Genomic DNA, 17395 nt, shown 5'->3' with positions numbered 1-17395 from the left:
GTAAAACTATACAAATTATATAACAACCATACACATTCTGGAATTACTATAAAACTATGCACCTTTACACCTCTACCAACAAATACCCGAAAAGTTTAAACTATACACCTCTTTCTCAAACCCATCTATGAGATCTCCACGTAAAGCATTTCAACAGATATTATTATATATAAGTTATAACTATACGATCTATAAAATAACTATACAGGTTGTAGTAAAACTATACAAGTCATATAACAACGATATATGTTCTGAAATAACTATACAACAGTTATGCACCACAACAAACAAAAACCCTCTAATTACAGTTTAAAAGATGGTTATAAGTAAAAATATAAAAAAAATAGATTATAAAATAACCATACAAGAGTTATGTACCTCTACCTTACAATAATACAAAAATCATTGTACAAATTATAAAATATAAATTTATGAATTATAAAATAACTATACAAGTTTTAAAATGAGTATAAAAGAGTAATGTACCCACTACTATTTTATTTACGATTATAATTATATTTTGATCATATATATACAAGGGTTCGCCCTTTCTACTTGCTTTTCCTTGGCCAAACCTCTTGGCATTGGTCTTTTCAGGATTATCCGTACCGGAATTATGAGTGAAGATGGCTTACTCAAGGTCATAGACGTCAGACTGCACCTAATATCGGCCTCGGTGGGTTCGAAGTGCAGCAAATTAATAATCTCCAGTAAAGAAACATAAAGTACATAAGAGATAAGTTCCAGTGAAGCTCAGACTATCCCTAATCTTATCAGACGATACATCACTTTACAAATCTGCTGTTACAAATGCAGAATAAATGGCATTAAAACAGTTCCTCTCAGATTATAAGATGAATATAAGCTTAGTAAGCTAAAACAATCATACAACCATTCACTTTACTAGATAGATAGTCTAGTAATGAGAAGCCAAATCGTTGCCATAGTTGCCATAAAAACTGAACATCAAAAACTGACTAATGTAGCTTTGCCGACTTTCTGATTTAGCGATTAAGAAGATTTATGGTTTAAGCGTGTACTATACCTCAAATTACCGGCTCATCTATCACATCCTGTCAATAACATCCCACTCGAAATTATTTATAGGCATAGGCCTACTATTTATTCCATTGTTTCGCACTAAACGGGGTCTTAGATTACGTTGAGGCGGAGGAGGAAGCTGCCTGTCCCAACTTGACATGGTTGCCATTCGTTCGACCAATCATGCCTTATTTTAAGAAACGGTACTTATTTTAGCTTAGTTCATTAGTGATAGTGTTAACAGCTCAAGGTCGAAATTTTAGTTTTTAAATCCATGTGTGTCCAGAACTAAACGCGATTTAAATGACGACTCTTTTCTTGAGACTCTACCATAAAGACATAATATATAGAAATAGAAAGTGAAATAGTAATTCTCAGTTTTAGGTCGGGGGAGGCTTTGGTGTCCTCCAGACCTCTGTCTGTATAACTACCACCTCCATAGCTAATTTACGTCTCAGCTAAAAACGGTGAATATTTTGTAAAACCATCATTGACATTAATCAAACTTCTACAGTGACAGATATAAGTCCAATATAGTACATATTATGTATTTTAAGATAAGTTTCTTGCAATACCCGAGACAAAAATTGACACAAGAGTCCAGTTTAATTTTTTTTTTTAAAAAACAAGCGCATACTTGCAATCAATTGCTTCACCTTCACCTTCACTTTGGGCATTAAAATCATAACAATAGCAAAACAAGAACCAACATCTGAATAAATGTCATTTGCAAATTCAAATAACTGATAAATAAAAGTTAAAATACATTTTTTAAAATCTGCGAAACTTACAACGGCCTTGAGTAGATTATTTTACAGGCGTTTTCTGTTTTCACAATCTAAAGAGTTTACAGTTGATTAGAACATGCAGTGAAACCGTGTTTTTTCAAGAATATTTCTCTTATAAAACTGAGTTTTGTAACAGATATAGTGACGAAAGTTAGTTTTCGGCAAACACTCTTGCTTTGCTCCGATAACGATACAATTTATGCATTATAAGTTACAAGTCAAAAAAGCTTTTATGTAAACAGCTATTTTGACAAAATTGTTATATTTGCTAAAATATTAAATATAGAACTCGATTTTTCAAGAGGCAAAAAAGTTTGCACTTAAGTCAATTTTAAAAAATAAAACATCTCACCATCCAACAGGCCCAGCTGTAATTTAATAATTGGTATTGCTAATATTATGAATGATAGCTAGTTTTCACATGAAAATAACCGAAATAAATAAATTTGTATAAGTAATTGCATTCGTATCAACTTCGGGAATAGAATGCTGCTGGTTCTGTGCAACTCAAAGAAACTAACGATCACTGGCTAAGATTGAGCCGAATGAAGTAACGGGTGACAACAATGCTATCATAATTACTATAACATGATATTTATTGTTTTGTGAATTGTTTTGTAATATTTTGTTAATAGCTGTTTGGCAATAATTTCACAGATTGTCTCAACACGTTCTAAAACCTTCATTTCTTTGCATGAAACATGATAGCATGTTTACATCCAAAACAAAATGACAACCCACACAAATTTTTGATAGAAACGACACAATTTGTTTAATTACTTCCGGCCGACTGCTGAGTGCATTGGTACCAAAACTACAAACACTGAAAATCATGCTGTTTGAATCTAGAATTTATCATTGAATTGATTATTGTCAAAAGTCGTCTTTGTGGTGTTGGACTCAAAAATTTTTCAAAAATTTTCTTAAGCAACATTTTCAATCATCAGCAAAAAGAATCAACCGGATGTTACAGCTTTTAAACTGAAATTCATGCCAAATGCGAAAAAATATCTATTCGATATACATCTTTTAATTTTCTTTAATATATAACACTCTTCATGGCAGTGCGATTAAATTCCAGACACTTCAGCAAGAAATATTTCGTAAATTATAACGTATATCATACTTGGCACACATCTCACATGAAGAAGATAAGATTGGTAAGAAGTGCTCATCATAATAGAAAAAAAAACAAATATATCGTCAGACGTTTATATTGTGGTAAAACCTTTCCAACACACTTACACAGAAAATGAAAATCTATGGATCGGATTTTGGCAGAAAAGATCCAAAAATGATGCTGGTAATGTATGGATCGACATTGAAAAATGTGTTATACCTGTAAGTCACAGGCTCAAGCCGCCGCCACTAAGTCACTGTTGACTGTTGAATTCGCCGTCATGATTGCTAATCATGGAGGTGGAAGATCAGCTGTTTGACAAAATTCAACGATTAATTTTGGTGCATGAAACATCACTCTCCCCTTACAAACTTTATTACATATCGTTTATTCATAATAACTATCAACTTTTTCTGTTAGTTTCAATATAAGTTGTTCACTTTTGTTTTGTAAAGAAATGTTATTTCAGCTATTATTTCAGAATACACTTAATAATCCCCATGTTTGCCTTCCTTTATTCATTCATTATATCATCCCATTAGTTTATGCCTTAAAATATAAAACTGCATTAAGCAGTCACAGAGTAAACTAAAATCAAGTAAAGTCAGCCTTCTGCAGCTTAATCAATTTAGCCTCTGGAGTTTCATCCAAGTTGGTAACAGTAAACACAACGAAATGCTTACAGGTCTAGCTAGGATATATTCAAAAAACATTATCAAGTGCTAAAAAGATCACGTGACATTTGAATTTGAATAATATTCTTATGGTACACTGTAAGGTGTCAACGTAAGTCAAAAGTCGAAAGTCTTTGATATTTTATTTTTAACAACCATTTCTGTCGTCTTTAACTGTTAAGAAGTAAAAGTTAATTTTGGTTGCAGAAATCATCAATATGGATGAATATAAATGATATACTCGGTACTCGGTTAGACATGGAGCTTAACTCAACGTCCCTTTGTAGTTCAATTGCAGATTCTAGAATTTGTGAAACAGAAACGATTCTTACACGCTTTAATTAAACTGACAGTACGATAGTAAATGTAACAATAACAGAGTCCATATGAGAACGGTATACTACAACCAGATTATCCACAACAGGTGATGTAGTGAGTGCATGGCCAGATTTACGACTACAGACAAGATCAACTCATTTAGATACAATAACACCAAACGAGATAGACAAGTATCAAGAATTTCTGAGCACATATTCGGGACCTAAGATTAATTAGCGATAAAAAATATTAGTTTAATTGTCTATACTGATTGTTATTAACAAGACTTGGATATCACACACCAAGCTGGGATTTCGCTCAGCAAGACTGGGATATTGCACACCAAATCTAGTATATCGCACACCAAATCTCGGATATCGTATCGCTTACCAAAACTGGGATATCGCTCACCAAAACTAGGATATCGCTCACCAAAGCTGGGATATCGCTCACCAAAGCTGGGATATCGTATCGCTCACCAAGGTTGGGATATCGCTCACTAAGACTAGGATATCGCCCACTAAGATTGGGATACCGTTCACCAAGGCTGGGATATCACACACCAAGGCTGGGATATCGCTATCCAGGGTAGTGATATCGCACATCAAGGCTGGGATATCGCTCACGAAGGCTGGATGTATAACATATCATGGCTTTAAATTTCAGTACTGTTTACTACAGTCCATTTTAAAACTTGTTCATATTTTGCTTGCTCAATTGTACGTAATGTTCCAAGGAAGTTTGTCACGAAGAGAAAAAAAACAAAAAAACTTTTCCCAATCACATCCCATCTATATCAGGGAGACAATAGTCCAATAGTTAATCTACTTACAGCCGGCTATTATGCAGCGCTAATATAAAGGTGACATTATTTTTCTAAATAATTTATTTATTGATTGGGCAAATAAAAGTCGATATACAGTATGCCACTATTCTAAAGACTATCTTACCACGTTTATATCAATGCATATTAAAGAAATGTATAATCAGACAATTCAAGTCTACAATCCAAACTATTATATAAAGTGTCAAATAATGTTGATATTAGTGCCATTAATTGACAATGACAGGTTATCAAATAGAAATAGCATGTTGCTATGCAGACAGCTCGAGACGATGCTTATCGCCATAGCAACTCAATCAAAACAAAACAAATCTGGCAAAGCAATCAATCAAACTAGAACATATTTAGATAACTTAAAAAAGAAAACAAAATGCAATATTCGACACCAAGACTTTTAACAAAAAATTTCAACCTAGAACGAATAGTGAACAAGAAATCATTAATCAAACAAAAATGCGCAAGATTAAGAATATCAAAGCAGATAAATGCACAACATGAGTGACGAAACAGTCAACAACAAAGCTATCCATAGATAGAAAGGATTTTTAGATGAAGCGAATATAGCTAAAGTAAAGTAAATGCTAAATACAGTTGTTTACAAAGTGTATGCATAAATGTACGTAAATCTGTCAAAACGTTATTGATGCAATACTAATATGCTAAGCAATAATTGCGGAATGTATGCAAAAAAGCATAGTATAATGTATGCAATGGATATGATGCCAAGTTCATGCAAAAAATGCGTAGTAAATAGTACTTACCTAAAGGGCACTAGTAGAGCTATCCATAGGCACAAATAAACAACTCCATGTTCGACTTATGTCTGAAATAAAACGAAAATTTAACAATTAATATTTTCGTTTACCGAAAGGAGCGTAATTACGTAATTTGTGTCGAGTAATGGTTTGAAAGCATATATATGTACCTACTTTAAAGCTTCGTTGCAAACCATATTGTTTTCATTAAAAGCATTGACCATATTAGTATATGATCTAATGGTACAGTGTGTGTTCAATTAATGGAAGGCCCCGTAGTTTAGTTGATAGTTAAGAAAACAGCCATTCACGCCAGAATGTTAGTTATATACATATTTTTACTTATCTCGTTTTACACTCAATAGTCAACAAAATCTTAGGTTCTGATTAGTACCACTTAAATATATTATAAATTTAAAATTACGAGAAAAGATCCTATGTGTTCGTTTCACATCTTAATTTTATTACAATTTGCTCAAAGCATATCAAAGAATGATCCATTCGATCTGCAATGCATATAAAAAATAACTTTTTGGATTTGCAGAAATCATTGTCCTGTTTCTCTTTTTTCTGTTAAAAGCAACCGTTTCACTGCAAGTTTTTGCACTTTTTTCCGACCACAGTGATTTCTGATTTGAATTTTTCCTCTTTATTTCACAAAAAGGATTTTTTTTAGAATGTATTTTGGTATATTTTGACATATAATAGTATTGGACGATTTCACATATAAATCATGTTTAATTCTCCCAGAGAGAAGGTAAAAACGGTAAAAACGACCCATTAATTGGACTGAAAATACTCCTCTGCAAAATCTAATTTGATGTAAAATGTGGGAACGATTAAAGACTCTCGTACTATTTTTGTAGTTGTAATTTTATTTCATTTATAAATAATTGGAGAATCCGACACCATGGTTAGAATAATCATGGGTGGCGCTCGATTGAAGAGTTCTGAACAGGTTCCGTCTGATCCATTTCTGCTGCCAATCGAAATGTCTGAAATCGGACATGTCGCATTCAAAATTTTTCCATCTATTTTTTTAATTATGTCCCCATATATTATATATATTTTCGACACACGTGCGTTCTGAACTCTATTCCAACTTGTCTTATTGAACGTTCTTTGATTCCATAAACCCAAACATGCAGAACTCACCAATCAAGCGGGCCCCATGCTTCGAAACATATCAATCAGGAGGTGTGATGAACGTAACGATATACAGCTAAGTGATTCATGCTAATTATCAATATACATGTAATTATGAGATTCTCACAATAGGAGACACCACTGGCGATATAATGATGTAATAAAGCACCAATGATAATCGTTAGGTTATGATGTTTTAGCACTTATCAATATAGACTCTCGGTAATCGAAGAAGTAGGATGGTTCGCTTATTTACATTTTCCCTTCTCCATACAACTCGGTAAATGAAGCCTAAACCTCGACTTTATTGTGGTACCGGGTGGGGTACAGGGACATTGTAGAATATCCGGCAATGTCTTGATGGACTTATTAATGGTTCAGCTTTGTATCAATACCAACAGTTTTGCCAAATTTGGTTTTTGTCATGGTGAAAATTCTCAACAACTAGCGATTCAAAAATGGATTGGAGCAATTCCCATAAAGTGTTATCGTTAGAGTCTGGCCCTAACCGTGACGATATCACATCCGTATTATTACGTCCGAGGAACGGAAGGAGACAATTTAAACCACTACAACGTTCCATTACTTGTGGCCTGTCCGATCGCTACATATAGCACATGATTTGTACGTTATCACGTAACGTACCAACGTTACCAACATATAAAGATGTATACATGTATAACACCTAAGACATTTTATCCACCAAATATCCGAATGGTTATCGGATAAACCATTTTAGCTCATATCAATAACCAAAATATCCTACCCTAATCTCAGTTTATTACTCACAATCTAGCTTCGATCGATCTATAAAATCAAGTGAAGCATCTGTCAAAATATTAGATTAAATATCTAGATAATAATATACTTCTTTATTGCTGTATTTTGCTTACGACTATTGCCACCTAATCAGAATAATGTATTTTCCAGAGCTATATTATCCTTCATGATATAGTATGGATGGAACCACAAGATGCACGCTACTATAGGTTGTAAACATGGGCATAGAAAGAGCCTGAGGGGGGCGGCACATATGAGAGAGGCCAAAGCCGGAGTCTTGGGTCTTCCAGAGACCCCCAGAAGCAAAACTTTACTTCACTTAAAAATTCCTATCACAGGCCCGAGGGGAGGCCATGACCCAATAGCCCTCTCCATAAATACTCTACTGGTTGTAAAGTAGTGAGCTCTTCAGACATTTACAGGTTAAATATTGTTTAATTTAGAGGTAATTAACATCTCAATGAAATATGATGTAATGTATTATAAATAACTAATAAAACACGAGAGGCTTACGATGTTGTAGTGTTTAAATGGTGTATGATAATTTTCAGGTGCGAAAATGCACTCTAAAGGTTTAAACAATGTCGTTATGCTTTCATATGCCGTCTTAGCTTCAACATATGTTAGTAATTATATACATATATACCGGTAAAACTAATCAAGAATAAGAATTCAAGTTTCGTTTTGTTTTAACGGTGAAACGCTTGTAGTTATTTACCAGCTATCTTTATTAGTATCTTGTACAATATAGAATTTCATGTCTTCATGCTTCGACTGTCGTGCTTGCCTTTTACAGAAAACCCGTCTTCTGAGTTTGCTGAGCTTCCGATTGGCCGTTCTGAATGTGCCAACCAATTGGAGTTTCAGGTATATGAAGCACAGGTATCATTGTTGCTTGCAGTTCTATAAGTTAGGATATATGTCTGAGAGGAACGCAGAGCGGCTTTTTGAACGTGAGTACCACCCGTCTTTTTCTTTTTCATAATTATTCACTTTAATATTGAGTCATTTGTTTCACGGTTGTCCACTTAATTATTAATGTTTTTTGATAACTTGATATCAAGCAATGAACTTTTACAAATTTTCATCGCTGCTTTTATAGAAGCGAAAAAAAGGTGTGTGCATTCACTTGTCTGTTACAATAATCACCAAAAAGAGCTGAAACTGCGATTTTCACAAAAGCTACCTACTGTTTAAGGTTGATTTTTTTTAATCTCCCAAAGTTATTTTATATCAACATTAAAATTAGTCTTAGCAGATTGAAAATGTCGGTTATTGCTTTCTTACAACGATAACGTTGTGCCTTTCAATGGTTAATGTAGAGATTCACGGCGTGTTTTTAACTTTAATTTTCTGGCATGTTCGCAAATACTTTAAGACGATTTTTTCTGGATACTTTAAAGGCATGAAATAGTACTCAGAACAAGATTAATTACTCATTTGACGTAACACCTCTGTTGCTACTGGGTGCTGGTGATCTGAAAGGGTCATACACCCTGTCTCGTTAACGACACTAACCAAAGTAGATTTTTCAAATATTCAAAGGGCCATAAAAAATTAGCAATCAGTTAACATTTAGCACAGCAGTGAAACAAATGAAATCAATCAGTTAACATTTAGCACAGTAGTGCAACGAATGAAATCAATCAGTTAACATTTAGCACAGCAGTGCAACGAATGAAATTAATCAGTTAACATTTAGCACAAGCAGTGAAACGAATGAAATCAATCAGTTAACATTTAGCACAGCAGTGCAACGAATGAAATCAATCAAATTAGATTGTCAATATCCATAACTAGGTATCGCAAGGGAATTTTTACATTAAGTTATCTTGTTACAAATTAACTTAGATAAGATATAGACTATTTTTCATTTTATAGTAGAAAGCGACTGATACATGACATAAAATAATTTCTTATTGAAATATTAAGACCTAGTACCGGTAGTTGGTACTTAAAAATTACCTCTAAGATGAGTGCAAAATCTCTTATGAGTTTACCATATTTTATAATATACGTTATATGGCACGCCTCTTGTAAGATAAGCCTTTGTAGCGTTACATCTTTAACCGAGATTGATTATAAACAGAGTCTCAAATTTCCACGTAAGAGACTTAATTATAATGTTAATTAAAGAAAACGAAGTAACCCATAGATACCAGAGCGGTGATAGATCGGTAGCAGACACTGGCTAACCACTTATCTAGAGCGTGATTGTTCAGAAATAGGATAGGTCCAGTACGGAACCCCCTGTTGTGAAATAGATATCATCGAGTTTTCACCTTTACTGGATGGTTAATTAGTCTGTCCTGTCCATTACAGACCATTAAGAATATGATAAATGAAGCGTTTGTGAGTTTAAAAGAAACATTCCTAGCATTCAATCATTTGAAGTTATTAACAGACGCATGTGTTGGGAACAAAATAAATCTAAAAATAGACTGCAACTTCAAACGTTCGTTATTTGTAAACACATTTGTGTCCAATGACATTGTTCATGCATATAAAAAAACATTGACCCAATCAAATGCTTTGATCAAGTTAAGTTAAGTTAAGATCTCATTTATCAATGATTTAATATGGTTAACGTTGGACCGAAGAAGTACCAGGTCAGAATATGAAATAAGAAAAAGCGAAATATCAAGAGCTACATTTTAATGAAGTTGGAAATCGTTCAAATTCCTTTTAGATTACAAATTTAATTAGTAATGTTGATATCCAATTTAATAGATATATAACTGTAGCATATGGTTGCCTGTAGCCAAAAATAACCGTGCAGTTGTTTCAACATTTTAATTTTTTTCGAAATATGTTATTGTTTATTTTCAGTCTGGAAAAAGCTGTTCTGAAAACACCAGTTGGGCTTGAGTGAAAAAAAGTTAACCTTGTGACCAGAGTAGTAACAAGCTTTCGTTGCGATAATTTAACACAAGGTCAGTCATCATGGCTGCAGCATACGACCCTGCCGATCCCGACTTCGAATATTTGGCAGTTGACAGAAAGAAGTTGCTTGCTGAACAGACTCAATCTTTTGATGGTAAAAAGGCATGTTGGGTTCCAGATGAGAAGCATGCTTTTCTACCAGCTGAAATCCAAAGCAGCAAAGGTGATGACATCACTGTCAAGATCACCACCAACAATGACGTAAGTATTTACTACCTTCTTCATCAATAACCTACCAGTCGACCCATCTGTAAATGGGAACGGCTAATCCTTGAAAATCATTGCCAAGAGGTTTGGCCAAGGACCAGATGGTAGAAAGGATCCTTAATTGTGAACCGAAGTTGTTATCCTTGTAAAATATAGTTGTTTCTTTCTTTCTTTTCTTACTTTTGCATCGAAATGTTTCGGTATGGAATATTTCCATATGGAATATTGCTTTCGAAACACATTGTTACAATACAATTATCATCCTTTAGAATTCTTAAGATTATGTAGGATTTTACTGTTTTGATGTTACTTCGATTTATACTTCACCAATACCATACCGTTTTGGTAGCAGAGTGGATGCTACGTTTATAATCCTGTAAGTTCTGGAGCCACAACTATACCTTCTAATATATTTGTATATAATGCATGATCCTTATTCGATTTCAGATCAGAACCGTCAACAAGGAATCAATCATGCAAATGAATCCTCCCAAATTCGAGAAAATTGAGGATATGGCTAACTTGACCTATTTAAATGAAGCTGCTGTACTTTACAACTTAAAAGCCCGCTACCAAGCAGGTCTTATTTACGTAAGTAATTATCGCCAATAAGTAACACTGCCTTTCCCAAACTTATGGGTACCACTGCTTTGTAGAGCTGTAACTATAAACAAACCCATATACCCTAATATTGTCGTCATTTTTAGCCTTTTGGTTTTTGTGTGCGCACATTCAAATGAACGGATGTCCTAGAGTTTTCAATGGATTTGGACAAAGCATATTACCATAAAATCGTCATTTGGCACATTCAAATAAACAGATGTCCCAGAGAGCTTTAAATGGATTGGCAAATGAATATCTCGTTCTGCTGGAAAGTAAATCTGTTTAGACATGATTCTTTACAAAAATTTACACATTTTCTTATTCTAATTTTAGACTTATTCTGGTCTTTTCTGTGTTGCCATCAATCCTTACCGACGTCTTCCAATTTACACATTGAGTGTTATTGGTAAATACAGGGGTAAACGAAAGTTGGAAATGCCTCCCCATTTGTTCTCCATCGCTGACAACGCCTACCAGAACATGTTGCAAGGTGAGATATTGACTCTTTTTAGAACTTAAAAGATATCATTGCATATACGGAATGTATACTTCTTAAGGTGGGAATAGACGATGTTCGGTGTCCAGTGCGGTGTTAGATGTGGGATAATCGATACAGAAGAATTCGTTTTTAATAAATTCATTTGGTTTTTGTTTCAGATCGTGAAAATCAGTCTGTTCTCATCACGTAAGTGTCATAATTATTTAACATTGTTGTTGAGAAGCTACTGTAGCTTGAGAAACAGAGATTTTGTGCAGGTGCAGGAGTCTCTGGTGCAATGTTTGAAAACTTTCTTGGGAGGACGCTCTCAAACGCTCCATGAGAAGCCTGCGATTATGAAACCTGCATAAAATGTCGCATTTTGAAAACAGAATGGACAGTTGTCCCAATTGAGTCTGCCATCTATTTGTACCACCAGTTTCAGGAGGCTGGCGCCGCCACTATTCCCGTGCATTTTACTGTGGCGCAACACATAATTAGTGCAAAAATACTATTATTAAGGGCCGACGTCCAATAGGAACCTGGGACCTACGAAGATTCAGAATCTTCGGATGTTCATGCATATTTTCTAATTACTTATTACAGTGGTGAATCTGGTGCCGGTAAAACTGAAAACACCAAGAAAGTCATTATGTACTTTGCTCACGTCGCTGTGGGTCAACACAAAGACAAGGAAGAAGATGAAGAAAAGAAGGACAAAAAGAAGGTCTGTTTCATATTTCATGTTTCCTATTACTCCATTAGAATCAAAATTATGAAAACCAGATTTGAGATCAAGCTAAATGGATAGACATCTTATTGACGCACATAAAGAGCTATTTCTTGGTGTGAAGTAGGCAACTGCAAACATGGAATAAGCATTTTCAAAAAGATGGAGGAACAATATTATTATTTTACAATTAGTAATCCTTTATATTTCTTTCTTTATTCCACCCTTTTTACCCTATCCAACTTCCAATGGTCGCACACATTGCAAATTCGCACCCCCTTTCCTTTTTACCTTCCATCCCAATTACCCCAATAGGGAACACTGGAAGATCAAATTGTTCAAGCCAATCCAGTACTCGAAGCTTACGGTAACGCCAAGACAACCCGTAATAACAACTCTTCAAGATTCGTAAGTAAAATGAGTGGGTAGAAATACCACAATCCCTTTGAACCCTGTTTTCAGATATCCAAACCCTGTGTTCACCAACAATCTTCCCACCAATTGAGTTCCTCCACCCGTCCCTCCGAAACATGCACCACCATATGAACCATTCCCGTTTGTGATTAATGTAAACCTTACCCTACTTTTCCTTGTGTGATAAATATAGGGTACACTCGAAGACCAAATTGTACAAGCCAATCCTGTTTTGGAAGCATACGGTAACGCCAAAACAATTCGTAATAACAATTCTTCTAGATTCGTAAGTAACATGTCTTAGGTACAATGCAACTCCTTATTTAAAACACATCCAAGTGAAAAACCTGATATTGTAAGAAAGTTTTCAATGTAACTTGAACAACGCTAAATTGAAGAACGAACAACGCTCCAAGTTGAAGAGCTCTGGAGCTTACTTCATTAACGAGCTGTGTTAACTATGTACGCAGAACAAGTTTTACTAATTCAAATGTTAAAACAGCTGTCGAAATTACTTTTTGATTACCGTGATTGCAGGTTTTTCATTTAAAGTGTTTTAAAGTCTTGCAATACTCTTAATTAGATCCCCTTCCTTCATTAATCCCTAGAAATAACCTTCCCAAAACGTTACCTTTATCTATAGTGATTCCCTCCAAATGCAGATAACTAATTCAATTATTAATCCAAGAAGATTCGCTTAAAATTATACCGCCAATTCCCTTTGAATCCTTAATAAATCGAGGGTATATTCTTGTCATAAGTTTAAGCGAATCAATCAATCAATATTAAAATGAACTAATACTTTCTTTTTTTTTTGATCCTTTTCCTTATCTAGTGGCTATCACAGTTGATGAGCCAGCTCAATCAGTTTAAATCCATACAGATCGTATCAAAATGAAGTTCTGTAAGTACAATGCATCGTTGAATAGTTTAACGTAAAATCAATCAGAGTAGATGCTTTGCACTGCACAATTAGAAGGGTAAAGACGTCGATCCATTTGATTTACCAGTGGATGAATTTCAATCTCATCTACCCATAGTACTCCTCAGAATCAATACCCAGCACCTCGATCGTCTGCAATAAAAGATAAACGCAACACCGGAAGCTTAAATTTACGTTTTGTGTGACGTCAGGTTCGTGGTTGCGATCTTCTCATTTATTGCAAACGAACCAGGTTTGTTTTAGTCTGATAAGTGGTATGGAGACATGCGATTGAACTATATTACCTAGTCAAACAAATGCTTAGAGGACTATATATGATTCATATATTGTGTGCTTTACATGATTTGATATACAAGCTACAAGCATTTTTTTTTTATTTCATTCCAAAATTCCAATGGCACCTGTACTTCAGTAGTATAAGGGTCTAGTTCTAGGCATAGTATAGTGCAGAATTAAGCTGATGAATCGTATAGATGTGATAGCCAAACTTTATTAATATTTCCTCTGTTCCGTACATCGTCACTTTAAATCGTTTGTCATAACAATTCTGTAAGGAATACAGTCCTCTAAAGCAATTTTGTTAAATTACTGCCGGCTTAGACGTTAAATTCAGACGTCATTTGCTTGGTTACGTCGAACAAATGGTGGTTATGGGTTCTAATCTTGATCGGAGTGTGAAAGTATGGTCACCTTGAATAAGTCATCTTCACCCAGCTGTAAATGGGTACAGATAATGCGAGATCGACCAATGCCATGAGGTTTAGCCAAAGACCAGTTGGTAGGATCGTTTGTGAATCTGGGTTGCTATCTTTGTCAAAAATGGTTATTTCTTTCTTTCATAGATTTCCGTTTGAAAAATCAGACCCTATGAACTATTGTAAGGAATAAATAGAGGACTGTATTGCTTTGAAATATGTTAAAATACTGTTTCGCCAATTCTAATTGCATGATATTATAATATGTATCTATTTAATGGATATATGCTCAGTCAACAAAGTACAGCTTGAAGGTAATCCATGACAAATATCATAACTTACATAATGACCACAGCTATCATGGAACTTACTACTGCATAAAAGCATCAATTATCAAGATAATACTTTTACTTTGTCAAATTTACATCTTCCGTGATTGCATGTAATTACGAGGTGAATATATACTAAAATGATTATAAAGTGAAAAGAAAATACACGTTTTTCGAATTTGAGGCTCTTGCCCAAAGTTTTATGTCCATGAAATAATGCCTTATCAGGCTGGCTCGCGAATGAGGTCCAAGGCATGTTCACGCTCCAAGAAGACCCGATGCATCTTGGCTTGTCATCTAGAAATACCATTTGAAGAGGTCACATAGCTAGCCATGCTTATTCGCTACATCTAATGGAAACTATGTTTATTCTTGCTAAAAGATATACTATAAACGTAACAATTATATATATTTTTTCAAATATAGGGTAAATTCATCCGTATCCATTTTGGTACCCAAGGTAAAATCTCTGGAGCTGATATTGAACAATGTAAGTGTAGTTTAAAATGCCTTTCCTGAATATATAGGCAGACCTAAGCTGTATAGGAAATTGTCCAATGTGTTACTTACTTGCGCCCAGGCTTCTCATCCTAATCACGCTTCTGTTTTAGAAGATATTAAATCTATTCCTTGTTTTATGACAATTAAAACATCAGTCCATTAGATGATACAAAGTTTGACTCAGTTCATATTTACCACTTTTATTACGTCGGCCTGTGGAACGAATTATGGAATGTGTTTTGATGTGGTATTGGTTAGGTATCACAAATAACCATTCGAGATAATTAATAAAAGTAACATCCTATTCCAGACTTGTTGGAGAAATCTCGAGTAACCTTCCAACAGCCAGCTGAGAGAAACTACCACATTTTCTACCAATTGTTGTCAAATGCTGTTCCACAAATCGTAGGTAAGTCATCAGAGTCCATCCTATCAACGAATGTACTGTTATAAATACACAGGTTTCCTTTTTTGTACGCATGAGGATGCCAGTTCCATCATTATGATCTAATACGATTGTAACGTGATAGTGTTTTCATCAATCCAGAACCAAATTCACGATTCCATTGTTTGATCTCTCCCTGTAAACCAGGGTCGTAACTAGGCCTAGCTTCATTTTTCTATGAGGTAAACATCATGTCTTTCACCGCAACGCTTTCCTCAATGGTACTTACCTTTAAGGTAGACATCAAATAAGTGATATATTATTGGATATCATTCGTTAGACAATTTTTCTTTTTTTTGTCAAATTCGACATGAGGCATTTGCCTTGATGTAGTAACGACCCTTTAATGGATACACATATGGCAAACCACCGAGACCACAAGCAGTTACAACAGCAGAATCATTCATTTTAAAGACTTCACAATTTATAAACGCACACACATATGATTGTTTACTTATATTTCAGAGAAAATGTTAGTTAACCCTGATCCATCATCGTATAGTTTTATCAACCAAGGTTGTATCACCGTTGACGGTATTGATGACAATCAAGAAATGAAAGATACAGATGTAAGTTTCCTATCATGACGTGTTCAATTCTAGCAGATTTCGTTACAAGAAAATTTCAAGATAACTGGATAAAAGGTGTGATACGGTGTTTCCAAATTGGCGATCTGGAGCGCTTCTGATATTTCAATAGCAAAATAGATTATTCTAGTAGGCCTAGTACTTTTTCTGTTTGTTTGACAACACGATTTGATTGAATGTTTTAGGTTGCCTTTGATGTCTTGGGATTCTCAGAAGACGAGAAGAGCAGTTTGTACAAATGTACTGGTTCTATCATCCATTTTGGTGAAATGAAATTCAAACAAAGACCAAGAGAAGAACAGGCTGAAGCTGATGGTACCGCTGGTAAGAACATCATAACTAACTCCATAAAATAGATTGCCATTTATGGAATAATACAAAATCATAATAATGAAATAATGGTTTTAATATACTTCAATGAACACCGCCCATTTTTTTACTTACAGAGGCCGAGAAAGTCGCTTTCTTATTGGGTATCAACTCTGGTGATTTGGTCAAGAGTTTGTTGAAACCCAAAATCAAGGTCGGAAGCGAATACGTCACCCAGGGTAGAACTAAAGATCAAGTTGTATACTCTGTTGCTGCTTTATCTAAATCCATTTACGATAGAATGTTCAAATGGATGGTCTTCAGAGTCAACAAAACTTTGGATACCAAAGCCAAGAGACAATTCTTCATCGGTGTACTGGATATTGCTGGTTTTGAAATCTTCGATGTGAGTATGATTTAAATTAATATTTCAAGAATTAAACCTCAAAATTCAGATACTCCTCCAATGATTCCTTATTATGTTCTTATAATATGACAACATGTTCTTATCTTGTAGTTCAACAGTTTTGAACAGTTATGTATCAACTACACCAACGAACGTCTTCAACAATTCTTCAACCATCACATGTTCGTGTTGGAACAAGAAGAATACAAGAAAGAACAAATTGAATGGACATTCATCGATTTCGGTATGGACTTGCAAGCCTGTGTTGATCTTATTGAAAAGGTGGGTTCTTACGAAATTACGTAAGCAGAATTACGTCTCCATACTGGTATTCGTGAA

At 34.6% G+C, this 17395-nt stretch overlaps 2 protein-coding genes across 2 annotated transcripts; one reads left to right on the top strand and one right to left on the bottom strand.

Moving 5' to 3' along the window:
• Positions 1–4390: 4390 nt before the first annotated feature.
• Positions 4391–4564, bottom strand: LOTGIDRAFT_135447 (hypothetical protein; the record flags this gene model as incomplete). Its single annotated transcript, XM_009069069.1, has 1 exon — positions 4391–4564. A coding segment is annotated over one exon (174 nt), but the record flags the coding sequence as incomplete, so codon positions are not given.
• Positions 4565–8371: 3807 nt separating this feature from the next.
• Positions 8372–17362, top strand: LOTGIDRAFT_223645 (hypothetical protein; the record flags this gene model as incomplete). The annotated part of the gene is made up of 13 exons (XM_009069068.1): positions 8372–8419; positions 10296–10610; positions 11064–11207; positions 11553–11709; positions 11877–11904; positions 12304–12424; positions 12743–12835; positions 15235–15298; positions 15620–15718; positions 16220–16323; positions 16527–16665; positions 16788–17056; positions 17168–17362. The coding sequence occupies exons 2-13, from the start codon at positions 10410–10412 to the stop codon at positions 17360–17362; spliced, it is 1614 nt and encodes a 537-aa protein (XP_009067316.1). The 5' UTR covers positions 8372–8419; positions 10296–10409.
• Between the last annotated feature and the right edge of the window lie 33 nt (positions 17363–17395).

The sequence above is a fragment of the Lottia gigantea genome, assembly GCF_000327385.1.
Source record: "Lottia gigantea unplaced genomic scaffold LOTGIsca_98, whole genome shotgun sequence".
Classification (NCBI taxonomy): Eukaryota; Metazoa; Mollusca; class Gastropoda; family Lottiidae; genus Lottia; species Lottia gigantea.
The sequence above is the reverse complement of the archived record's forward strand: the minus strand, read 5'-3'. Positions and strand labels throughout refer to the sequence as shown.